Genomic DNA, 27,158 nt, shown 5'->3' with positions numbered 1-27,158 from the left:
GAGGCTGAGGAAGGGGAATGGTGCGAACCAGGGGGGTGAAGCTTGCAGTGAGCCGAGATTGCCCCACTGCACTCCAGACTGGGTGACAGAGCAAGACTCCGCCTCAAAAAAAAAAAAAAAAAAAGACAGAAAACAAACAAATTTACTCCTTGCACAACCATATAAGGTCAGACTATAGTTATTCCCATTTTACAGGTAAGGAAATAGGCACAGAGAGGTTATCTAACTCAGCAGTCCCCAACCTTTTTGGCACCAGAGACCAATTTTATGGAAGACGGTTTTTCCATGGCCTGGGATTGTCAGGGGATGAGGGAAGTAGGGGACGGTTTCAGGATGAAACTGTTCCACCTTGGATCATCGAGCATTAGATTCTCATAAGGAGGGCGCAACCTAGATCCCTTACATGCATGGTTCACAATAGGATTCACACTCCTATGAGTAGTGAATGCTGCTGATCTAACAGGAGGTGAAGCTCTGGGGGCAATGCTCACTCACCCACTGCTCACCTCCTGCTGTGTGGCCCGGTTCCTAACAGACCAGTACTGGTTCACAACCCAGGGGTTGGGGAGCCCTGATCTAACTTACTTAAAACCATACTGCTATTAAGTGTTAGAATTAGCAAAAGAAGAGACAGGAAAAATAAATATAACAGATAAACCGAAGGTAGATACTTACATATAGAAGAGTGATACTGAGATGCTAAGTTTTAAAAAAATGGTTAGTGTATTAGTTTCCTAGGTCTGTTGTAACAAGTTATCACAAACCGGTAGCTTAAAACAACATACATTTATTATCTCACAGTTCTGGAGGAAAGAAGTGCAAAGTCAAGTTGTCAGCAGGGTTGGTTCCTTCTGGAGATTATGAAACAGAAACCATTCCCTGCCTTTTTCCTAAGCCATTGTCAATCCTTGGCATTCTTTGGTTTGTCACTACATATCTTCAATCTCTGCTCCCACGTTCACAGGACCTTCTCTCTCACTGTCTCCTTCTTTTCTGTTCCTTATAAAAATACTTGTCATTGGATTTAAGACTTGCCCTAATCTAGAATGATCTCATCTTGAGATCTTTACCTCAATTAGATCTACAAAGACCCTTATTTGAATTAAGGTCACATTCTGAGGTTCTGGGTACACATCTCTTTTAGGGGCCATAATTCAATCCACTACAGTTAGACTGTTTTATTCACCATCAGCTGCTGTAACAAACAACCCTAATATCTCAGATGCTCAACCAACAGAGATTTATGTTTTGTTCACATCACAGGTCAACCTGGGTGCTATGGGCCCCTCGAGAGTCTGATGAATGCTTTGGACTTGTTCTCAGGATGATTTTTTTCTTAAGTATAAGTAAAATGCAGACAATAAATAAGATTATAATAAACAAAACACTTAGAATTACAAATGAAAACAATTATACTGAAATACAGTTATCAAAATAATAAAATAGCAATAGCTGCTTCTTTATTAAAGTATTGAAATAAAATCCAGAAATGAATCTGGTAATTATGATAATTTCAAAGAAGTAATGAATGCAAATGATCTACAACTATCCTGATTCTGAACCCAATCCCCACCCCAAAAGGAACCCTTTTCCTGATTCTGAACCCAATCCCCACCCCAAAGGAACTAATTGGCTGTATTGGCTGTATTACTTTATGCATACCTTTAATATGGCCATTGTCACATTATATGAATAGTTGTTTGTTTATATATTTACCTATCCCACTAGAACTGGAGCTCTTTAAGGAACAGTCCTTGTCTGATTCATCTTTGCAGGTCAATGTCAATTAGAGTGCCTGGTATATAGTGGGTACAATTAATTTGTATGGGTAAAATTCTTGAGAATGGTTATGAAGGCTAGCTATATTTACTCCCTTAAGAAAACTTAGAACACTTTGAATTTGCTGCCACAAAAGAGAATAAACAGACATGCTTCATTATTTAAAATAAATTGTTTATAGCAGCCTATATCTTACAGTTTTCCTCCAACAACAGGCATTTGTCTACTTTTTTCCATTTTACAAATCTGTTCACTTATGAAGGCAAATAAATTCAGTTCAACAGGCATATACTGAGCAATTAACTCTGTGCCAGAAACTATGCTAAGCCTTACGTACACCAACATATAAATGCTTACAGTTCAATAGGGAGACAGATATAGTCAAATAAATTCAAGTGTCACTGTGATAACTACAATAATAGAAGTATATACAAGTTGTAGGAGTAGTTTAGCAGAGGAGAAAATAAGCTCTTTATGAGGAGGGATTTCCCAAAGATTTTCTAACTGGAGGTTGAAAATGTAAAAGGAGTTTCTCAAGCAGACAACAGGCACAGGGTAAAAATCAAAGCATGGAGGCAAGAAATAGTAAAGTGTGAAGACATAAAAGCAGTTTCAGAAGTGTTAAGCACCAGATGGTTTGCAGCAGAAAACAAGGCTGGAAATTTAGGCAAAGGCCAGATCGTAAGAGCCTTAATGTCACTCTAAAGAACTTGGACTTATGCAGCAGGTGATGGGGAGACAGGGATGACAAATACCATTTATTTTTACTCTTCTGCATTGAAATAAAATCTGTATTATCATATATGCAACAAACATCAGTTGAGCCCTTATAATACCTCAGGTATTTTGCTAGGAACTGGGTTATTTAATAGAGTTGTGCCATTAAAGCTCATTATAAAAGACATTTTTGTTGATAAGGTAAATAGCCTAGATTTCATTTATAGTCTCTATCCTCCCAATTGATTCTTGGCATAAGCCTGCAGGACAGTATTTCTAACTCTGTTGCTAACGCCAACACCAACACTTTGAATCATTTCTGCCAGGCAGCAGATTTTTCAGCAACCCACTTTATAAACTGTAATTAGTTTTCCATAAAGAGAAAATTATTCCCTTTATTCCCTTTCTAAATTTCATAGTTTGTATTATACTTTTGTTATACACACATACACACATACAATATCTACACATTTCTATTTTGAGTTAGCCCAGAGGAATCCAAATCTTTCAGGCTACAAACTCTTCTATTTAAAATAGAATTTTCTATTATAAAACAAGAAAAAGAGAAAAATTTCCAAAATGAAGGTAATAGGCATCAAGAAGGAATAAGAAAGGTCCTTAGAAAGAAGAAAGAATGCACAAAAGAGTTAACAAATTCTAAGTACTACTGGTTGAATATCCATCCCTTATCTGAACTACTTGGGACCAGAAGTGTCTCAGATTTCAGGCTTTTTTTTAGATTTTGGAATATTTGCATACATATAATAAGCTATCTTGGGGATAGGACCCAAATCTAAACACAAAATTCATTTATGTTTCATGTATACTTTATACACACAACTTGAAGGTAATTTTATATAATGTTTTAAATAATTCTGTGCATGAAACAAAGTTTTGACTACATTTTGACTATGACCTGTTATGTCAGATCAGGTGTGAAATTTTCCACTTGAGGTATTGGTGCTCAAAAAGTTTCAAATTTTGGATCATTTTGGATTTTGAATTTTCAGATTAGGAATGCTCAACCTGTACCTAAGTAAAGAATACTAAGATACAAGTGCAGGTCTGGATATCAAATCACAGAATTACATGCAGAAGCAATACACAAATCAAACGGCCATCAGTTAATTATATGTTAGAGGCTCAAAAGAACAAGTAAAACTTGAAAATTCAAAATCAGTGATGGCAAAGAAAGGAATGAGCAGCACCTTGTTAAAGACAACATTTTTTTAAATGTACAAAGCATATTCCCAAATATGTTGCATATCAGTGTTCTCCATATTTGAAAAAATATGAAACACCTCAATGAAAACAAGTGATCTGAAACTGATTGCTAATTTGGTACAGAACAAAAACTTACAGTTACCCCATTACAATTATTCTCTATTAACAAGAGAACCAGAAGCAAACAAAACATGCTAACATGCCAAAGAATCATGAATTTAGGCTAGATATGGGGATGAGTGGCTTGACTAAGAAGGTTGCTCAATTTGAGATTGGACATTGTGAAGTATCTTTCCGGCTGTAGACATAGGCTGGAATATCAGTTGTATATCTTGCTGCCAACAAGGGAACAGAAAAACATTTTCCAAGATTCTGTCAAGCCTGGTGATCCCATTTGTCTTTGGAAATGAAAGCCTAATTAAGAGACTCCCTAGGGACAGGTCAAAGGCGTTCTTTTATCTCCATCGTCCTTATCCTAGTTCCTCGATGCGTTAGTCCTTCCCTTTAATGTAGTCTACCCTAAAACTAAAGAATACACATTGTGCAAGTTTCCACCTTTGTTTTCTCTACTGTAAATGCATTAGACTATTAACAGAATGAAGAGTTTTAAATGCCACCTTCCTTATCTCTAAGCGGATGTTTATCTCTTAAAGTGTTTTTGAATAAAGTTTAACACTAAAAATTCTTGTAATACTTTTTTAAATTGGATAACACTTTTAAAATATTGGAGTCTGACTAAAAGATTACAAAAACCCCACGAACATCTTTATAATAAAGCTATTATGATAAATAATACTTTGTAAAAATTCAATTCGGTTTTACGTCCTCCTAATTTCAAAGATTGTGGTTGCATATTATTTATCCAGGTTAAATTCCTGTTGGATTATATTGACAGTGTTTCATTTCTTTGAAACAATTTTAGGGTTAAGCGTCTCTACAGTTATACGGAGAATATCAACTGTAGTCCCAGTTACTCAGGAGCTTGAGGCAGGAGAACCGCTTGAAACTGGGAGGCGGAGGTTGCAGTGAGCCGAGATGGCACAACTGCACTCCAGTCTGGGCGACAGAGTGAGACTCTGCCTCCAAAATAACAACTTAAAACTTGAAGGGATGAAAATGTTCTATCTAATCATGACAATTCCGTGTGAGTTTTCCAGTGTTTAGAAACACGTGTGGGCACCACTCTATCCCTGACCAGCAAGCTTCCTCCAGACCCACTCCACACCGCCATGTTAAAATGTCAACTTTTAATTTGGGGACTCAAACTACAAAATTTAACTATGTCTCCTCTTACCAAGATTCACAGTGAACATCTAGGAGTCAAGGTAGGCTTCATAACGCTAAACAGACCACAATTCTAATGACCACCTCAAATATAGCATTCTGCCCTAGCTTTGGTCTGCAATTACCCACTTCAGAGCCTTGGCGTAATGTCACAGTTGCAACTGATTGGTGTAACGTGCTTGTCAGTCACATAGAGAAGGTGGGGCCTCAAAGCCTGATCTAAACGAGACGCCGTGTCGTACGTCATCGCCAAGCGACTAAAGCTGGAAGGGAGGGAGCGGGGTTGTGAGCAATCGTTGGTGGTGGTGGTGGGGCGGCCTGAGAAGGCATCATGGCTGCTGCCACAGAGCTTAGTCGCCCGAACAGCGGTGACAGGAACCTGGAGCGAAGATGCAGCCCCAACCTCTCCCGAGAGGTGCTCTACGAAATCTTTCGCTCCCTACACACCCTGGTTGGACAGGTGAGAGGTGGCCTGAGGGACTGGGAATGTGGAAGCCATCCGGCCCATCCCTCCATTCTTTTCTTCCAGCAGGGGCCGGGGGCAGCTAGGCCTGCTGAGGTGTGGGATGCGGTCCCTGAAGCCGAGGTCGGGGAGGAGCGCGGGCCCAGCCGCCTCGCTCGGAGTGAGGAAGACGGCGGTACCGGTTGCGGAGTAGTTCACCTTGCAGCTGTCCTCCCCAAGAGTGGGTGAGGTTGGTCTAAGTGAAAACCCGGCTCCGAAAGAGGCAGGCTTGGAGAGAATGAATGTGGAAAAGCTTCACTGCAAGTTTAGGAGGCGCCTAGCGCTCAGGGTCCTTTTTCCTCCAACTTACTCTTTATGGGAATTGGTTGGTCAGTAGGCCTGAGATTTATAGAAAAGCGCGCGCTTATTAGCTTTTCTTGGCCAGGGGAAGGAGTAATTTGTTCTTATAAGTTGCTTGGTTTTGTTTATTTCTTTTTTCCGTTTATTTCTTTTTTCCTTCGGGCTGTTTTGGGCATCTATAACCCTTTCAAATGGGGAGGAAAGTAAAAGGAATTCGTTTAAAATACTTCTAGCATAAAGTTGGATGAGTTATCCATCGTTGATGCTGTTTGCGTTAGAACTGTCGTTATTTAACTATTAACTAGTTTAACTGGCTGATAAATCGCTTTTGCAGAAATGTCATAGTAAAATTGGTTTTGAATTTAGTGGGCTTCTTCGATCAAGTCACTGTTTCGTTTCATGGTGTAAAATTCAAAGCAAGTTTTGAGAAACAATTTAAAAGTACGCTTGTTTACCTGCCTTTTAAAAGGAAATATTTTCTATCTTACATAGACCATTTTCTAGCTGTAAAAGTTCGTTTTGGGGCTGGTACTAGCGCATGTGGACATGGCAGGCATTTGTGTCAAAGATAATGGTAAATTCTTATGAAAATAGAACATTTGTCTGATTTGTGAAAATTATTTTAAAGCCTTGAGTAGATGGAGAATCAGCTTTTAAAAGTTACTATTTTAAAAAATCGTAGTGTGTTGTGTCTTACAAAGAACATTACTGTAAGTTAAACGGTTTTATGTAATGACGCAGTTATTAATGGAGTCTACTTAAAGATATAACTTTTAAATTCAGTTGTTTGCCAAGTACTTACCGAAATCGTTTTTTAAAGGCTTGGGGTGTTTTGTTATATATTCCAGTCTTAAGACCCAAGACCTTTTAAATGGTTTAAAAGTTAGAGAACTTTTTATGGCGACGTTGGAACTTAAGTTTATTTATTTTCTAATGTCAAGATGAAAAAAGTTTATGCTCACCCATTAACAGAAGATGGAATATTTTTTAAAAATACTGAGCAATAAACGTTTCTTTTGAAACATTTTGCATACTGAATTTTTCAAACTCATTAGAAAATTTTAAACATTCAAGTACTCTACAAGTAAAGAAGCGATTACAATTTACTTGTGTCACCTGTCAAAAATGTTGACAGTAAATATTTGGTTACTTTACCATGACACAGTGAAGGGACCTCCTATACAGGTGTCAAAAATATGATTGTTTCATCAGTTAAATGCAAACTGTTTTCATAATACTCTATATTTTGAGAAGTATTAAGAGTGAAAGCCAGAGTTCCGCATTTACAAAATTGCCCCCAGAGAAATCAGTATTTTCTTTTGCAACCACTTTAAAAGATTTCTAGAATGTATGTTGTAACATGCCTAACTTCATCCTGTGTCATCCCTAAGTATCATTGTATTATTAGATCTCAGTAGGAAACATAAAACAATGTTAACAAGAATTTTTTACTTAAGATCACAAAATTTACTAATTTTAACCTTTTTGCTTGCCTCTGGATGGTCCATCTTACCAAGCTAAACACTTATTTATTTTAGCTTGGATTTTGTATTAATTTAGTAAAGTGTTTACTGAAAATATTTATTTAAATAGTCTATATTAATAGCAGACTAATAGAGATTTTCGATTGAATGGTTTACTCTTCCAAGTTCTGTAGGGCAAAATGCATAGCATTCATATTACTAATAATGAATTTGTTGAATGAATAGTTAGATGTATTAGCGTAGTTTTAAAATTAATTTGTGACATTATTTGGTTTTCTTAAAAGACCAGTTATTCTTAATTGCACTTGAAGCTTATGTAATTCTGCTGAATTGAAATGAGACTATGAACAAAACATTAAGACTTATTTTTCTATAAGTTATTTTCTGTAGAAAATGTGATACTTTGCTTTGGTTGAGGATTTGCCTGCTTTATCCCCAAGCTGTATTATTAAGTTTTCTATGATCAACTGTAGATCTCTTTGAAGACTATGAAAGTACAGTAATAGGTTACTTCCGTACATAATACAGGTTGTTGTCTAACACAATCTTTATAGGAATTAAAGTAATGTAAATTAGTTCATTCACTTTAACGTAAAATCTTAACATATTCTAATCTTTGCCAGTGCAGCCTACATGAAATTTCATATATCTTTACACTTGTCTAATATGGACTTCTAAATGCTTCTGTTCTCATCTTCAAAGGGAGTACATTTCTGTCACAAAGTATTCAATATATTATCTTTTTATTGGTAACCTTACATCTTTATGATCTTTGTACAGTGATTCATCTTTTTATTATAATTGTGACTCACAAAATCTGTATCTGAACTCATGTAGCACCTTTATTTTGTAGAAAAGATGACTCATTTTGAAAAAATTATGTTAACTTGATTCCACTATGAAGTGTATTCTTATACTATGCTATAAACACATGTCCCTAGAAAAGTTTGTGATGGTTCACTTTTACTTACTCAAAACACTGCAGATGGGCGCTCTCATTGTAAACTTTTCACTCATTTTGATGATAATCTTATATTCAGGTTCTTGGTAGTTTTCTGGGTATGATTTTATTCTATTAGATCACCAACTGATAGAAATTTACATATAATGAGCACTCATATCTTAGCATTTAGCAAAAGGTCTGGACATTTCATCCAGTCTGGCAACTTATTTCACTGTGGTGGAGAAGTCTTTGTTTTTCAGCTTCAGACTTCCGTAGCTCAATAATAGTTTTTCATTTGAAATAAACATGTTGCCATTTATCCCTACACTTTATATGGATGAATAATCTTGACTTTTAAATTAGTTTAAAATTGGTTAAAAGTTAAAAAACTAAAATGTGATTTGGAGGACATCAGAATAATGATATATTTCTGATATGTATTTGTGTACATACTTAAAGAGAAAATGCATGTTAAAACTTTCACAAAACAGTTGTACTTCCTCTGTTTAAGGCTCTGAGCTAGAAGTAGTAGGATTTTGAATAGGGCAGGCCTATATTGGACTCCATCCAAAGGTTTGTAGATATTGAAATATCAAAAGAGCCTTCATCTTTTCATCTTTCGTGAATGGTTTTTACCTCTAAAATGGTCCCATTACACAGATCAAGAATAGAATTTGAATGACATGTCATTTTGTTTTTGTTTTTTATGAAAATCTGTAGCTTTCTTGGCCTCTTAAAATGGTAACCGTGTAGAGCATTTCAGTGTATTATTAAAAACTTGATAACTTAGAGCAAAATAGACCCGTTACTCTAGAAATCTTATTTTTGTGACAATTCATATGTACAGCTTAATCGTGTAATTTTTGTGATGTTGCTGGTTTGCCCCTTTGAAGCTTAACCTCAGAGATGATGTGGTGAAAATTACAATCGATTGGAACAAGCTCCAGAGCCTCTCAGCATTCCAGCCTGCATTGCTCTTTAGTGCACTTGAACAACACATTTTATATTTACAGGTAAATTTCTTGCTAAAATGATAACCCAATATTGAAAATAGACATTAATTGTGGTTAAATTAGTAGGAGTGTTTGACAGTTCTAAACACTATATTAATAGTGTTGCTAACAAAAGGTTATTTACATCCAGATTTAATCTAAATCTGTTGATTTCAGTAGTGATCAGGACAGTTAAGGGAATATAGCCCAAAAGACCAATGTGGGTATGAGAGTGAATGAATGCAATTCTATTCAATTCTAGACCTGCACTGAAAATTCAATACAGTTCCATCTATGGTGGGTTATAATTAAGCAATAAGACACGGCAGGTGTGTGTCATGCTATGATAATGATTCCATGCCTTGGGTGAGTTTGGAGGCTCATGGAGTGCTTTCAGTGGTTCAAGAAGGGGCATTATCCCAGCATGACACATCCTGGAGTGTCTATTGCAATTAAACAGTTTCAGCATAGTTTTTAAAAAGAAAGTAATTTCTGTGACATTAATGTCTCATCTTTGTAAGTAGCCAGTCACTATTTTATCATTTCTTTTCCTTAACAGTTTGAAATAATTCATTCTTTATATTAGAAGTTAATATTGAATCTGTATTTATAATAGTGTTGTTATATTTTTAAATATTTCATGTTAATAACTGAACAGTATTATGACCTTGCTGGTTTCTAATTGAACATCTTTGCAATTATAATTGATGTAAGTTTGCAGTTTATCTCTAATCAAAGTGTAAAATGTGAAGTGTCAAAAAGACAAATGGAAGAACTGTTTGGACTGGTCAGTTTACTGTGATTAAGGTGTTATAAGGTTTCAAAAGAGTAGTATAGCAAACAATGGAAGCAAAATTGTGGGTATGAAAAAAATAATTGGAACGTTATCAGTGTTAGTGTGTTTTGACTAATGGAATAGGCATTAATTTTCAGCCCTCCATTCATTGACTTTGTGGGAAATTTTAACTGTTCCATGTTAAAAGTAATAGTTAACCCTGTTTTAAAGGGCAGAGCAGTGAGCTGTAGAACTCAAATTAGGCCTAATTGTGGGGAGCGGGGGAGAACAGTAAATGGGTAATATAGCTTATATTCTACAACAGGGGTTTTCCCCTGTAGTATAGTGATAGGCCTCTGCCTGTTTTCAGCTATAGATCTTTTTTTTTTTCTTGTTCATTTTCTTTTTTAAAATTTAATTTTATGACCCAAGAAGAGATCTTGCCATGTCAGGAAATAGGTCTGAGTGTTCACTCAACCTAACACCTATATATTTCATGTCTATCTTCCTCATTCACATTGGCCAACTGCAGTTTCAAGTGGAGAATCTCCAGTGATATAGTGATAATGCAGGGCTTTGCTGAGTGAGAGCACTGGCTCTCGTGTTAAGGAGGAAAAATACTAAGCCTTAGTGTTCTGAGGAGGCATTTGAATGACATGTTAATTAAGTGGCATTGGTGCCAGAGGCTGAAGGCTTTGATTTGGCACAAAATAAAAGATGAGTGACAGAATGATTCTCTCAAAGAAAATTTTAAATTTCCTTAGGTTTTCTTTTCTTTTTTCTTTTCTTTTTTCCTCTCTCCTTTTTTAAAACTAATTTATAGCAAATGATAATGGTTACAATAGCAGAGAATAGTAAATACTTATATGTGGTCAGATCTATGTGTCTTGGTATACCAACTCTTTATATTTATTAACTGATATTAAGTATTTCATTTACTTAGCAGAAATTTATGTAAATATATTAAATGTGTAATTAATTTTGGTCAGTTTGAACCTCAGCAGATGGAATTGTGTTGTTCTCAGCCTTTTTTAGCAAAACTTCAGTCTCCAATTAAAGAGGAGAATACAACTGCTGTTGAAGAGATAGGAAAAACAGAAATGGGGAACAAAAATGAAGCAAATGACAAATTTTCCATTGGCGACCTACAAGAGGAAGAAAACACAAAGAAAGTGATTTAGGAGATGTGAAAAGACACAGATCCATTTTGATCCAGAAGTAGTTCAGATAAAGGCTGGAAAAGCAGAAGTAAGTTTTTTTGGTGGGGGGGAGAGGGTATTATTTTTAAAAATCTTATGTTTACACTGTTAAAACTTGTTGTTTGTAGATTGACAGACGAATATCTGCATTTATTGAAAGAAAGCAAGCTGAAATCAATGAAAACAACGTCAGGGAATTTTGCAATGTTATTGATTGTAATCAAGGTAACTACCTAGAAATTAATTTTCATAGGGTTTTAAGCACAATTTTTATAGTTGCTCTAATCTTTTATTTATGTTTTAAATGAATAGCTTTAAGAACACAATTCAAGTTATTTCACGGGTTTAGTTAGTAACTAAGACAGTAGAGTTTCCTTCTGCTTAATAATAGACTATATTGCAAACTGGTTTTCATTTTGGTTACACAAAGTAAATGCTAACATTAAAAGTGTTTATCACTGGCGAAGATTATTTTAAAGTTCCTTTAGGAAATGAATGTGAGGTATGAGTGACAAGGTTGATCAATCCCACTAGTAAAAGGAACTGAGCTCTATGAATTTCAAACCTATACATGTACTGTGAAATCATGATGTTAATACATAAGTGAACTTAGTAAAGTTAATATTCCTCCAGAGGGAGCAGTTTTCTCACTACTCCTGAGCTGTTTGAAATGTCCTATGTCACAATACAACCAATTTATCATGAAGACTATGGTGTCTTGATTTTTTTCCTTTCTGCTATAGTGCATACATTTGCCGTTTTTCATCAGATTCTCCTTTACCTCTCTACTTGATGCTATAGTACATTTACAAATCTGCGATTATGTTGCAGAATACAAAATATTGCAAAGCAGTGCCATAGATCATACTCAGGCACCATAGTAATAATCAGAACAACTAGTTCTTAGGCAAAATTATGGAGAAGAGTTCATAATTGGGATGAACATGTTTCTTGTTGCCTCTAATATATCATGACTAATTATTATGAACATAGAATTGTCAGATGAACCTAGAACTGACTCATACCACATTGGTACACTGATTCTCTTAATAATGAAATAATATAGGCTGGTATTGGGTTGTGAATTTAGCTGTGTGCTACTATTAACATTACACATGTGCATCTCTAAATTTGGTATATTTTCCTATTAGCTTTTCAGAACAGGTGCAACAATGGCAAAATCTCAGGTACTACAACCAGCTATAAGCGACTATGAGAAAGGGTTTGTTGAGAGAGCAAGCACATGTGTCACTAATGTTATTCCTCTGTTCTCCCTGCTAACTCTATTATTATAAACCACCAGGGGATAGAAATTGACAAGAATTGAAATGCTCAGCAGGATTCCTTGGCCCATTCAATTCCTTGCTGGCTCAAAACAGTGCTAGAAAGAATTGCTGTGGAGAGTGACTAGCACTCATATACTCACACCATGCTGAATTTCTCACTGATGGGTCAGTTAATCTATATGTTTGGAATATAGTTCTGGAATGGATGATAGCTTCTTTTTTTAACCCTTAGCCCCATGAAATGGTAGTACGAAGAGAATGGAGAAAGGATGGCCTTTTAAGCATATTTTGAGGTGCCTCCAAAAAAAAAAAAAAAAAAGAAAGATGACTGTTTAGTCCTCTGGATTAAAGCAAGTGGATTTGGAAATTTTATGCATACTATTTGATTTATCAACAGAACTACTAAGGAAAAGTTCAACTGAAAAAAATATAAATTATTTTAATATGTTAGTGTGTTCCTTTTATAGTACAAATCTAACCTATAAGCAGTGGAATTTATTAAAATCAAATTTCCATGGAGGGGGGAGGAATTTTTTTTTTTTTAAGAATCCATTACCAGCCATTTTTTACAAAAATTCAAGGAATTTTACAGGAGGTTTACTGCCAATGTGTGGCTTAAACATTATTTCAAACACAGTATATATTATTCAGTAGTATATATGTTAATATATAACAATTATGTTATATATTAGTTGTGTATTATATGTTAACATCTTTCCAGTTTTCCTCCTTTGTAATTTATGCATTGATGTCTAATTTGAAAGAAACTACTTTTCAGCTTGGAAAAAAAATAGGAACAAATTTTCACAACGGACCTTTCCTAAAATTAAACTTTTTTGAAAGTGGTAGGATGAGAAGAAGTAGATGACTTTTGTGATGAGGGATTTCTAAAATGAGCACTGGAAATCTAGGTAGAGTGGAAATGTGTGTGTACTTGAGGTTTTGAGGTCATCTTTATGTGGAGTTCTGAAATAAAATGTGTTAAATACATAATTCTTTTGTTGGGTGTTCACTAATTTAGCATTAAAATAAAACATGTTGAATTAAAAGAATTCTAATAAAAATGATGAGTTCTAGTTCTACGATGAAGTAGAATTTAAATACTCTACAGTAGATTATTTTATCCAGAGGCCCGAATAGTGACATTGGTTTTCAAAATTGTATCAGTTTGTGCCATTTAATGTTGATGGCTTCTCTGTATATAAATCTGAATATTAGGTAAGAATATTAGATATTATGATAAATTTTGACAGGTAAAGGTCACTAAATTCTATCCTGTGTGTGATCGTAATTTATTGTTACTATTATTTATTAAAATTATTATGAGTAAAATGTTAATATGAATTATTGGAAGTTTATTAAAATCTCATACATTTGAAGGGAAGAATATATTTAAACTTATATTTATCTAAATTCTCCTTAGAAAATAGTTGTGCAAGAACTGATGCGATTTTTACCCCTTACCCCGGATTTAAAAGTCACGTAAAAGGTAAGTAACCACCACATGACATCTGAGTCACTGACAGAAGTCTAGATTATTAGCAAAATGGAATAGAAATAACTTTCCCATCTAAATTTTATTTTAAAACAAAAACATCTTGCCGTCCTTCATACTTGTGGTTAGATGGTCTTTATGAAAAAAATACAAAGTGCTGTTAGGGAATAAGAATTTCTGATTTTTTAAATATAAATGTATATAGGCTCAAAAGTTTGTTAATTTAGTTTCTAGAGTTGTGAATACATACGGACCACAGACTAGACCTGAAGGAATTCCAGGGTCAGGTCATAAACCTAACAGCATGCTTCGAGATTGTGGTAATCAGGCTGTAGAAGAACGACTACAAAATATTGAGGCCCACTTGCGGTTACAGACAGGTAAGCAGAGTGCTAAGTGGACCTCATAATGAACCTTTGCAAATGGTTAAAAAATTGCAGTTCATTTAGTCACCAAATTTTCCTTTAGCTCTTAACATTTCTTGAAAAATAAGTGCCAGTCATTCAGAAAGTGTTATGTATATGTCAGTTCACTTAAAAGGTCATAGTACCCTTTTGAGGTGTTGGTGCTGTTATCATTGTACAGATAAATAAATTGAAGTTTAAAGAGGCCAAGCAACACACCTTAGATAGTAAGTGACAACTCTTAAAAAAAAAAAAAAAAAAAAACAGAAGAAAAGAAAAGAGATAGTCCAGTCTTGCCTAGGCTGGACTTGAACTCCTAGGCTCAAGTGATGCTCCTGCCTCAGTGTCCTGTGTCAGTGGGACTACAATCATGTGCCACTGCACCCTGCTCAAACCCAAATCTTCACTGGGTGCAGAGCCTGAGTTGCCCTCTCTATTTAGTCACCATGTCTGTTGATTCTTTTTTCTGAATAAATATCTCTCAAATCTGCCCACTTCTGTCTTATCTCTACTGCTGCTACTAGAGTTGAAGCCACTGTGATCTCTGGCTTGGACTGTTGGAAGGATATTTACTGGATTCTTTGCCACTAGACTTCCTCTAGATCATTCTCTATGCTGTGGCCAGATTGCTTTTTCTAAAACTCAAATTTGATCTTGTTTCTTCCCAGCTAAAAATCTGGAGATTGGGATTGTGGGGTGGGGGGCTTGTAATTTTAAATAGTATTGTCCACATCTGTAGTTCCAGCTACACCTCTGGGCTTCCCATCTCCCACTCGTTTTGCTGCTTTAGGATCTTTATACTCATGCCCTTCTGTCCATGCTTTTTCTTCCTAATCCTAGACCAGTGCAGATTCACCTTTTGTATAATCTTATATAGCACTTGATATTCCCTGCTCCCCTTTAAAGCAGTTATCATGGTTCTGTTTAATGTCTGTCTCCTGCGAGATAGTCCGTGAGAGTGCAACTATGCCTGTCATATTCATTACTTTGTACCTGTTACACTGCCTGGCACAAAGCAAGTGTTCAAATGTTTATTGAATGAACAGTTGCTTATTTTACCTTTGCAAATATATGTAGGAGGGACAGAAAGTTAGTGTTTGACTCTCTCAGGGTAGGTCAAGGGATGATGGCATCCTTGTGAAGTGACACTTGAGGCCTTGAAGGATTACTAGGAATTTTCCCAGAGCAAAGCATTCCCAAAAGAGGGAACAGCAGAAGCAAAGCATTCCACAAAGAGGAAACAGCATTTTTAAAATGGACAAAAACACAAAATATGGTTCAGGAGATATCTGAATCCAGTATAGCTGGAGTATGCTAACTATCTGAAGCTATGCTAACCAGATGAAGGTAGAAGAAGAAAACAGAATGAGTAAATCTTTGAGAGTAATAAGACATTGGCATTAAGAATTAATCTCCTCCCTCAGAAGTGGATGGGTTTAAAATACCACTGTATAAAAGGATTGACTGGTTAAGTCTCAATAATATGAAATAGTTAATTTTTTGGAAAAACATCTGTTGAATGCTTACTATGCTCCAAGCACTATTTTAGGCACAAGGGATACTGAGATGACATAATCATAGTCCCCAGCTTCAAGGACTTTATAATCTGATGAGAGAAAGATTAATAGTGAAGTAGAGTTTTAAAGGAGTAATGAAAGGCTGGGTGTAGTGGTGTGTGCCTATAATCCCAGCTCCTTGGGAGGCTGAGGTGGGAACAGAGCTTGAGTCCAGGAGTTTGAGACCAGCCTGGACAATATAGTGAGAATCCGTCCCAAAAAACTCAGGAGCACTGAAGAATGCGGGGAGGCACAAGGAGCCTTTATGCGAATGAAAAGGTTTAGGCAGTGCCTGCGTCACCCAGTGAAGCTTGAACTGGCTCTTGAAAGATACAGAAGTAAGGCAGAGGACATTGTAGGTAAAGGGAGCAGCAAGAGCAAAGTCAAATGAACAAGTTACTTTATTCAAGAACAAGAACAACCAGGGTCCTAAGATTTTTTTAAATCCTCAAAAAAAAATTCTAGAATTTTTATACATGACAATTTTGATATAAAAATGTACCTGTATTCTTTAATTGCATAATGATTGGCTAATCATGTATTCATTCAGTCAGTAAATATTAAGTACCAGCTCTTCGCCAGGCACTGTAGTCTTACAAACTAATGCTTCCTCGGTTTGTGCAGTGCACAAGCTGCACAGCCCTACCTAATGAACAAAACAGATAAAATTCTGTCCTCTTGGAGCTTACATTAGAATGGGGAAACAAACAATACAGAAAGAAAATATACTGAATGTTGGGTGCTAGTAATGGAATGGAGAAAATTAAAGTAAGGAGGATAAGGGAGTGCTGGGTAGGGGAGTCGTAGTACTGGTGTTTTTAACAGGATAGTGAGAGCAGGCATTACTGGTAAGGTACCTTTTGAGCCAAGACTTGAAATTGACTTGGGATTATGGAGGTGGAGGGAACTAGCTAAAGCTTACAGGGTGCTTGGCCTCGCTGAATAACAGAAAAAAGTAATCAAGTGGCTGGAACCATGTGGGCATAGGGAGAATGTCCAAATTGTGTATGGCCTTGTAGGCCATTGTGAGGGCTTTGGTATTTAATCTGAGTGAAATGATCAGGTATTGGAAGGTATTTAATCTGAGTGAAATGATCAGGTATTGGAAGCAGAGAAATGACGTGATCTAACTTACATTTTTAGAGGATCACTGGCTCCTGTGTTGAGAATACACTCTATGGAAGCATGGCAGAAACAGGGAGACCAGTTTGGGGGTTGTGATAATCCAGGGAGAGGTGGAAGTGGTCTGGACCAGAAAGGCCACAGTGTGGAGGGGGTGAGAAGTAGAAGGATTCTTGATATAATCATAAATTTAAAATTTGAGTGGCCATAATTTACTGTCCCCCTCCTCAGAAAGTTTGTTAGTTTAAAATTATAGTAAAGCCCCTTTTTTACATTCTTTTAGGTCAAAGGAAAAAATATGGCATGTAGGAAGAAATATTAATTGAAGAAACTAATATGACATATTGCAACCACTGCATTGAATTATCATCATTTGTCACTATGCATTTTTGTCCTCCCATGTAACTATCAAAGCATATCAGAAATATAAATTGTTCTATATAGAAGCTATTCAATATCTTGTAAAATGAATTTAACGTGAAACTCCTAGAATATAGGAAGCATAAATGGGGTTTGGAGAGAGGAAGTGTAGTACAATATGTCCAATAGTGTATAATATGAAAATATGACCTAAAGACTTCATTCTGTTTTACTTTTGCTTTTTATTTTCTTAAGTATTTTCCATTCCTTTGCACAATTGTCTTTGCATGGTATTTTAAGAATAAAAATTGTAAGAAGAAAGAATTATTCAACAGTATCTCAGAATCTTTTTTAATGTATTTAGGTGGTCCAGTGCCAAGAGACATTTATCAGAGAATTAAAAAGCTTGAGGATAAAATCCTTGAATTGGAAGGCATCTCTCCTGAATATTTTCAGTCTGTAGTGAGTATAAGTGTCTTTTAAAAATAAATTAAAATGTTATTCTGGATTCTTTGTGGTTTTACAGTCACTCATTGATCTATAAGCAAAACTATTTTAATAATTCAAAGATGAATGAACACAGTCTTGTGTAGGGGATATATTTAGTTCCTTAAAACTCTGGTTCTGAATATTTTAAAATTTAGAATTTTAAAATGGATACTTCTATTATGTGTTACCCCCATTCTCAAACTTAGGCCATTTTCATGGCATAGTAAGTCAGACTGGGTGGTGGTTGGGCCTGTTACTCTGAACTTGCTACCTTGTAAAACAGAGGCTTCCTCTGGAACCTTGCTCTGTCAGTGATCCCTCTGCCTCTTTAATCTCTCTTCCCCAACAGGCTCCTTCCCTCAGCTCACATGCAGTTAATACTAAACAAACGCACACCTCAAGCTGCCATTCTTACTCTTTACCTTAACCACCAGACTTTCTATGTTTTTGTAATTCCTTAACTCTAGCATTCATTCATTCTTACCCCTTTTTCCAAGAACATTAAGAAACAGTGTTGTGCTAGTAAGTTAGTATCTTTGGCACATCAGCATTTTTCAGAAAAATGATCCTGAGCTCATTGTGTTTTCCTCAGTCTTCTGAGGTGATTATATATAATACCTGCCTTCTCTTAAGTTTTTTTTTAAAGCAGTGCCATATTGGGACTAAAATAATATCAAAGTGAGATTATACCAAAACTCCTATTTCTGAAAAATTATGTGAGATAGCCCATTTTAGCATGGATCATACAAGTTAGTGGTGAAAGTATATTTAAAATTTATTTTAGGTATGACAGCAATCTTCCAAAGTTATAGATGGAGTATTAGATGAGTTACAGAAAAGAAGTATGTCCAGAGGAAGAAGGCAGGTCACGTAACAAAAGGGAGTAGCAAGTCTTAAATGACAAAATTTCAGAGAAGAGTTTTAGTGATTTATTGCTCTCAAATGTAAAATGAGGTTTATAAAAATACTAAGGGCTGAAGCAAAGATCAAATGAGATAATGCCGATCAAACACTTAGCATACTGCTTACCACATGGTAAAAACCTCATTGGCATTTATTTAGTTTCAGAACTATGAAGTAGCTGTATAAACCTGGAAAAGTCACTCGATTCCTCTGGCCTTCAAGATGTCTAATTTTAGGAAATGTGTTGGTTGTACTACATAATTACAAAGGTCTTTTCACTTTTAGGATTATTCTTTGAATGTCTTCCTAGGAAACTTCATAAAGATTTTAATGATTTTCCTACAGTAGTCTACCATAAGTTTTCCCATTCTAGTAACCTAGGAAAGTTATTTTTCTAGTTCAATTTCATACCTTGTTAATATAATTCTTACTAACAATAGAACTGATCTTTCAATAGAGTATGGTAGTATCAGATGCCTCCAATGAGAACTTGCTGCAGTATCATTCATCTCTTTTCTCTGATTCTGATTTATAAAAATTTAACATAGGCCAGGCACAGTGGCTCATGCCTGTAATCCCAGCACTTTGGGAAGCCAAGGTGGGCGGATCACCAGAGGTCGGGAGTTCAAGACCAGCCAGACCAACATGGAGAAACCCCATCTCTACTGAAAATACAAAAAATAAAAATAAAAATAAGCCAGGCGTGGTAGCACATGGCTGTAATCCCAGCTACTCAGGAGGCTGAGGCAGGAGGATCACTTGAACCCAGGAGGCTGAGGTTGCGGTGAGCCAAGATTGCACTATTGCACTCCAGCCTGGGCAACAAAAGCAAAACTCTGTCTCAAAAAAAGAAAAAAAAAATTAATAGATTTGTTTAACAAAAGAACAAGCCTTCCACATCATAATCTTTTTGTTTTGTTTTGATCTGTTACGCATAGGATAGAGTGGGTAAAGAGGTAAAGTAGCCAGATTGTTTAGGACCTTAAGTGCTGTGCTCAGAAGTTTAAAATCTGTTTTCTAGGCAGGGAGCAGGGGGAATCTACTGAAAGCATTTGAGCAGAGAAGTGATTTGTGAACATGATATTTAGAAAGATTTATCTAATACAGTTGTGGGAGACAAAAGAGAGAAACTAAGGACAAGGAGATAGTGTTATGCTAGCCTAGATGTGAAGTTAGATCCTAAAATAGGGACATGAGTGAGAACGGAAAAGATTAATGCAGGTTGGAAAAAAAAAGGACAAACATTGATGATTGGATGTGGAAATAGAGAACAAGGATAGAGTCCAGTTTCTGGTTGGAAAAATGATACCATTGATAGAAATAAGAATAGAGAGAGAGATACTTTTGTGGGAAATGTGAATTTGAAGGCAGAGGAGGTTATGAAGGTAAAAATGTCAGGTAAGCTTTTTGAGATACAGCACTTACACTTGGGACAATTGGGAGAGTCTGTGTAGTGGTGAGAGTCCATCGATGGATAGGAACACTGAGATTGTCTGAGGCCTGAAGTCTGAATCTTGGTGACTGCCTAATTTCAGGGGCAGGAAGCATTTGTAAATGTAAACAGGATTGGCATATATGTATTAAGCATTCAGAAAAGGATGGATGGTGGCAACCTGTGATAAAACCGGTGCTTTTTAAAAGTATTTCCAAATATGTTAAAAAATATATATATATCTTTTAGAAGAACTACTTCCGGATTAGTGTTGGAAGTGACATATCAAATTAGTAGTGAGCTACAAGGAAGAACAAAACACTGGAAAGGTTTAAATATTCAGACTTATTCTGTCCTTTAGGCCTGTGAACATACATGACACAAGCCCTGTGGGAAAGAAGATTTCGTACTCACCCTTCTATAATAGGATGAATGAGCCATCTTTAGGAACCTCACTTGGAATACAGCTAGCTCTAAGAGTGTCCTTGCAAACAGGAGGAGTTGAGCACATACCTTACAGAGGACATAGTACATTATTCATCACTCTTACCATCATGCTGGGAGTACATGTATGGTAATTGCATAATTTTACATATTTATCCCTCAAAAGTATACAGAAGAAACTACATATGTAGCACAGTCCTATAGCTTCTAAAGATAGAAAAGTTGAGCCCATTAAATTTATTAAGGATTGAACTTTTCTTGGAACTCCTGAAATCTGAAAAGATTTTCATTGAAATGTATTTATTCAGATTCACATGTAGATGAATTCTAAACATGGGGGAGCTTCTTACAGTTGGATAGAGATTGATTATCATGGGTAACATTGAAGGGTAGCATAGAAAAACAAATATTTATCGGGAAAAAATATGTCATTTATATTTGTTTTATAAAACGTAATCAGATTATATAAAGTTCTCATTTTATGAGCCAGACATAAAACTCCAAAATATGTTATAATGTGTATAGAACAGGATTTATGGCAAAAGTTAATAATACTTGTTGGACATTTTGATGTAAGAGTTCTAAAGGTCTTTATTCTTCGCATTAGCCATGCAAAGCTTTAAATGTAATGTTTTCAAAAGTTTAAGGGCATGGCCTTAACAGTTCATTTAAAATATATGATCTTTGAGTATTTCCAAAGACTTACTGATTTTAAATTATGATACTTGAAAACAGTAAGCACCAACGTGCTTTTACAAGTATTTTCTTCATTTTATAGCATTTATCACTTACATGTTTATACATGTTTTTCACTTTATATTTTGAAACTCTCAAGGGCAGGAACTGTGTCTTGTTCATCTTTGAGACACAGAATGTAGTAGATATCAAGTAGATGTGCAAATGAATGGATAGGACTTGACTGATAGCTCATTACTGGACTTTGAAGGTGTGTTAACTTTGTTCAAAACACTGACTGGGTGTAATTCTTAGTCCGTAACAGTAACTCCTGGTTCCTTTTTTTTTTTTTTTTTTCTTTTTTTTAAATTATACATTTAAGTCCGAGGGTACATGTGCATAATGTGGGCAGGTTGTTAGCATATGTATAACTTATGCCATGTTGGTGTGCTGCACCCCCATCAACTCGTCAGCACCCCATCAATTCATCATTTATACTCATAGTATAACTCCCCCAGTGGAATCCCTCCCTCGGCTCCCCCCCTCCTCATGATAGCCCCAGTGTGTGATTGTTCCCCCTTCCCGAGGCCCAGTGATCTCATTGTTTCAGTTCCCACCTATGAGTGAGAAAGCATGCGGTTGTTTGTTTTTCTCCCTCTTGTGATAGTTTGGCTAAGAATGATGGGTTCCAGCGCATCCATAGCCCTACAAAAGGAGCGGCAAACTCCTCCTTTTTTAGGGGCGCAGTAAGTATTACCATGGTGCGTATATGTGCCACATTTTCTATCCAGTCCTGTCACAGATGGAATTGGTTGATTCCAAGTCTTTGCTATTGTGAATAGTGCCGCAATAAACATACGTGTGCATGTGTCTTTGTAGTAGAATAATTTATGAACAGACATTTCTCAAAAGAAGACATTCATACAGCCAACAGACACATGAAAAAATGCTCATCATCACTCGCCATCAGAGAAATGCAAATCAAAACCACAATGAGATACCATCTCACACCAGTTAGAATACTCCTGGTTCTTAAGGAAGCATTGGGGGAGGGGAATGCTGAAAACCAGGTCAACATCATGTACACAGGCCATGTGCGTGTGAACATGTGCTGGATCTGAAGCATGAGTGAACAACTGGATTCAGCTAGAAAATTAGATTGTAAACATATTTCAGGGAGCCTTGAAGGTCACCCTAACCAGTTTGCACTTCTAGTATCATTGGAGCACAATTAAGTTTCAGAGAAAGAGAGAAACCTGTAATTTAGGTCCCTGTCTGGTGGCATTATAAAGTCTGAGTTGGAGAGAAATTGGAGTCAAGGAAACTAGTTTAGGAAACATGTCATTATCCAAGCCAGAGAGAAATGAAGGTCTGAATCAGGGCTCTGGGACTAGAAGGGAAGAAAAACATTTTAGATACTGCACGTGTAGAATCAGTTGCCTTTTACAACTGAAAGAAAGAAAGCAGCCAGTCATGGAAGAGGCCTCCTTACCCTTGAGGTTCCTTAGAGCACTGGTTCCCTGGATTTGCGTGTGTGTGTGTATGTCTTTGAATGTGTATATGTCAGTCATGCTCTGCATAAGGATGTTTCAGTCAGTAGTCAACTGCATATGTTACAGTGGTCTCATAAAATTATAGTGTGGTATTTTTACTGTATCTTTTCTATGTTGAGATGTGTTTAGATACACAAATACCGTTGTGTTATAGTTGCCTACAGTATTCAGTACAGAAACATGCTGTACAGGTTTGTATGCTAGGAGCAATAGATTATACCATATAGCCTAGGTGTGTACCATCTAGGTTTCTATAAGTATACTCTATGATGTTCACACAATGACAAAATTAACACATTTCTCAATATATCCCCATCATTAAGCGATGCATGACTCGGAACCTACTAAGGTAAAATAATGGGTGAGGAGAGAGAATTTTGCATTACCTTTCTCTAGCTCTTTCTTTAGTGTGCTGTGCTCTCAAGTATTTTCTCTCAGGTACCAACACCTGTTAAAATGTCCACCTTTTATTTATACTTCTATACAGATGGGGTTATGTCCCAATAAACTCATCAAGAACTGAAAATATTATCAAGTCTAAAATGCATTCAATACCTCTAACCCACCAAACATCATAGCCTAGCATAGCCTACATTAAACATGTTCAGAATGTGTACCCTGACCTACAGTTGAGGAAAGTCACTTGGCAGCACAGTACACTGTAGAGTATCGGGTGTTTACCCTCATAACCACATGGCTGACTGGGAGCTTCGCTCACTGCCACTGCCTGACATCACAAGAGAGCATCATATCACATGTCACTAGCCCAGAAAAAGATCAAAATTCAGCATCTGAAGTACAGTTTCTACTGAATGTGTGTCACTTTCACAGCATTGTAAATTTGAAAAGCCTTATCTAGCCATCATAACTCAGGAAATGTACTGAGATTTCCTTACACCTAAAACAAATAGTAAAGTTAATCTAGTGTATCCATAGTACATATGGTATTTCTGAGTGTTCGTCTTATCAAAATATTCTGCTCAGACGTAAAACAAGCCCAAATGGCCACATTTTACTGTTTTTAAGTCACTGAACCACTGATGACCTTACTTTCCTCATTCTGGTATTTCTTGCTTTGGTTCTATGATACAGTAGTAATCCGACTGTTTAATAGCATGTCAACTATCAATATATTACAGGTTAAACGACTAGGAGAACAAGGGGAATTTGTTTTGTTTTGTTTTGTTTTAGACGGAGTTTCACTCTGTCACCCAGGCTGGAGTACAGTGGTGCGATCTCGGCTCACTGCAACCTCCGCCTCCCGGGTTCACACCATTCTCCTGCCTCAGCCTCCCAGGTAGCTGGGACTACAGGCATCTGCCACCATGCCTGGCTAATTTTTTGTGTTTTTAGTAGAGATCGGGTTTCACCATGTTAGCCAGGATGGCCTTGATATCCTGACCGGGTGATCCACCCGCCTTGGCCTCCCAAAGTGCTGGGATTACAGGCGTGAGCCACCATGCCTGGCCAAGGGGAATTATATTTGCATCAAGTGTATAAAAAGCCACCTCTTAGGAAGTCACGAGACTGATCAATTGCCAAATTAAACATTGATTCCTTATTTGCCCATAGGCCCTACCACAGGTATGCAGCTTGGTTTGGCAAAAGAAGAAGCATAATTATCTGAACTCTATTATTTCGTAATTACTAATTCTAATACTTAATGATTTCCAACTTATTGTAACTTGATAAGAAGCATACCTAGATGTTCTTTGAATCAACTTTTGACACAAAGGAAAATGTGAGTTTTAATGCTGTCTTCAAAATCTCAATAGTCAGAAATGCTCATGAGAACATTTTGTCTCTGAGATTCAGTTTGTCAAATATACTAATTTACTAATTTGCCATTCAAAAGCTAGTGCTTGTGTGAAACTAAGAAAAAGTCTAGAAAGAATTTCATTAGACCAAGGTTTAAAAGGCTCATTAGTGGATCAATGAGAATGTTGTCAGCTTCAACTGTAAGAAATTTGAACTCAAAACTGGCTTAAACATTATGTAAACTATAAAATAGGAAGCCCATGGTAGCACAAACTTCAGATTTAATTGATTCAGTGACTAAATCATAATTGTAAGAAAATAGGTTTCTTTCCCCTTTTAACTCTGCTTGGTGTTACCTTCTTTCCCAGGCAGATGGCAAGATGGCTACAGCACTTTCAGGTGTCTTACCCAGATACGGCAGTATCCTGAGGAACTGCCTTCTTTGAGGGCTTTCTCTCAAAAGACGTGAGGAAGCTTTTTCCAGAAGTTCTGTTCTTAATCTCCAGCAGTCTTCTCCTTTACTCATTGGCCAGAACTGGACCCATGCCCATTTCAGTCACTGACAAGACGGGGAACCCATTGGCTTGGGCCACACAGAGAAGCAGTGGATAGGTAGCTCCTTGCATAAACAACCACAGTATCCATTATAGTCAGTCCAGGGTGTGTGTGTGTGTGTTTTCACCTCTTGGCCTCATATACCAGATTCCATTTTTCCTTTGTCAATTGTCACTTCGCTTGTTCAATACCCTGGGATGGAAAGGTTATGAAAAAAACTAAGCAGAAAATCCCCAGAGCACCTCTTTCCACAATCACCCAGGCTCATTAGAAGCCGTTAATTGATGGGAAAATATATATTGCCAAGGATAAGCATGTTGCTGCAGTATTACTATTATATATTGTTAATGTCATCCTCTTTAGAGGGTAACTTGCAGAATATAAGGTAGATGTTGGTAACAGACAATAATTGGTATTAGTAAATTGGTTGGCTTTTTTTCTCTCAGAGTTCCCAAGGCTGTACATAATTTGTACAGTATTTTATAAAGAAAAAGATGATGCTTAGATTTTTTTAAACATTGGTTACTTTTTTTTTAAATCTAGAGCTTTTCTGGAAAAAGAAGAAAAGTTCAACCACCTCAAGTAAGTTACTGCATTTTCATTTTGGTTTCTGAAATAGTTGGATTAGTTTTATACCTTTCTTATTAATAAAAGTTTCTACTATGGTTGCTTTTAGGTCATACCCTGATACAATTTATGACTGAAGAAAAGGGCAGTATAAACTAATATACTTGAATAGAAAAATTCTTTTAAGGGCATGGAATGACTCAGGTTAAATAAATAAAACCTTTGTCCTGCTTTTAGTAGTACAAGGATGTGTCATTCATAAAGTGCTTAAAAATAGTAAGTGCTCAAGTAATTTCAGTCTCCCCCCACCCCTTCCTTTTGTGAACACTTCTGATTAGCAGCACCTACATCAAAAAGGGTGTTTGGCAGAGTTTGACTTCAGCCGGCCCTGTCTAAAGTGCTACTTTACTAATTAGTTGAACCTTAAATAGTAAGGCTTTGCTAGACTTTAATAGTGGTAATGTGAATTTAAAGTTGGAGAAGACTTTCTAATTTTTAAGAGTAGCATTTTTTTCTTACAAAATTCCGAGTAAATTTTTTGATAGCAATTATTTTTTCCAGAAGTAAATTATTGTAGTTGATCCCTCAAGAGAGAATTTCTAGGTATTTTAAGCAGTTATTTTAAAGTTAACTTTTTTACTATTGATTATGAGAATAATCAGGTTTTAAAAGTTACTCTCTTATATAGTAAACTGTAACACTTTGTTGCTGCTTTAAAAATACAATTCACATAACATAAAATTCATAATTTTAAAGTGGCTATTAGTATGTTCACTATGTTATGCAACCATCACCACTAAGTCTAGAACATTTCCATCACCGCCCCAACCCTGTACCTATTAGCACTTAGTCCCAATTTCCCTTTCTCTTTACACCCCCTAATAGTCACCACATAATACTTGTGTCTAAATTAGAAATATTAATGTAAGTGAGGGTGTTCACATAGATAGACTTGAACAAATCCAATTTTTATTGAAAAGCAAAAGGAGTGTTTTCTTCACTGTTTTCCACTTCAGGTTAACTTTAGTAATCAACATAGAAAGTTTTCTATTAAAAGGGATAGCTGATAACTCAAATGATTTTTTTCTCCTGGTAGTAATATAATTAGTATTTTTCTTCTTCTTTCCAACTTTTATTTAAGCTCAAGGGATTTTCAGGTTTGTTACATGGGTAAATTGCACGGAGGTTTGGTGTACAGATAATTTTGTTACCCAGGTAATCAGCATAATACCCGATAGGCAATATTTCAGTCCTCTCCCTCCTCCCATCTTCAAATAGGCTCCAGTGTCTAATAATCAGGCTTTTTTTTTTTTTTTTTTTTTTTTTTTTTTAAATTTTTTTTTTTAAAAAAAAAAAGGTT

The 27,158-nt window shown here is 36.1% G+C and overlaps 1 protein-coding gene across 1 annotated transcript in view; it reads left to right on the top strand.

Moving 5' to 3' along the window:
- Positions 1-5,268: 5,268 nt before the first annotated feature.
- Positions 5,269-27,158, top strand: part of MBIP (MAP3K12 binding inhibitory protein 1) — a 23,040-nt gene continuing 1,150 nt past the window's right edge. The window contains 10 exon segments of the mRNA XM_017858822.1: positions 5,269-5,464; positions 9,127-9,246; positions 11,026-11,155; positions 11,158-11,187; positions 11,190-11,248; positions 11,328-11,424; positions 13,909-13,974; positions 14,208-14,360; positions 17,787-17,884; positions 25,775-25,813. Coding sequence (XP_017714311.1) covers positions 5,336-5,464; positions 9,127-9,246; positions 11,026-11,155; positions 11,158-11,187; positions 11,190-11,248; positions 11,328-11,424; positions 13,909-13,974; positions 14,208-14,360; positions 17,787-17,884; positions 25,775-25,813 — 921 coding nt within the window. The 5' untranslated portion in view covers positions 5,269-5,335.

This window comes from Rhinopithecus bieti, unplaced genomic scaffold (genome assembly GCF_001698545.2).
Source record: "Rhinopithecus bieti isolate Rb0 unplaced genomic scaffold, ASM169854v2 scaffold_2435, whole genome shotgun sequence".
In the NCBI taxonomy this organism is placed as follows: Eukaryota; Metazoa; Chordata; class Mammalia; order Primates; family Cercopithecidae; genus Rhinopithecus; species Rhinopithecus bieti.
The sequence above is the reverse complement of the archived record's forward strand: the minus strand, read 5'-3'. Positions and strand labels throughout refer to the sequence as shown.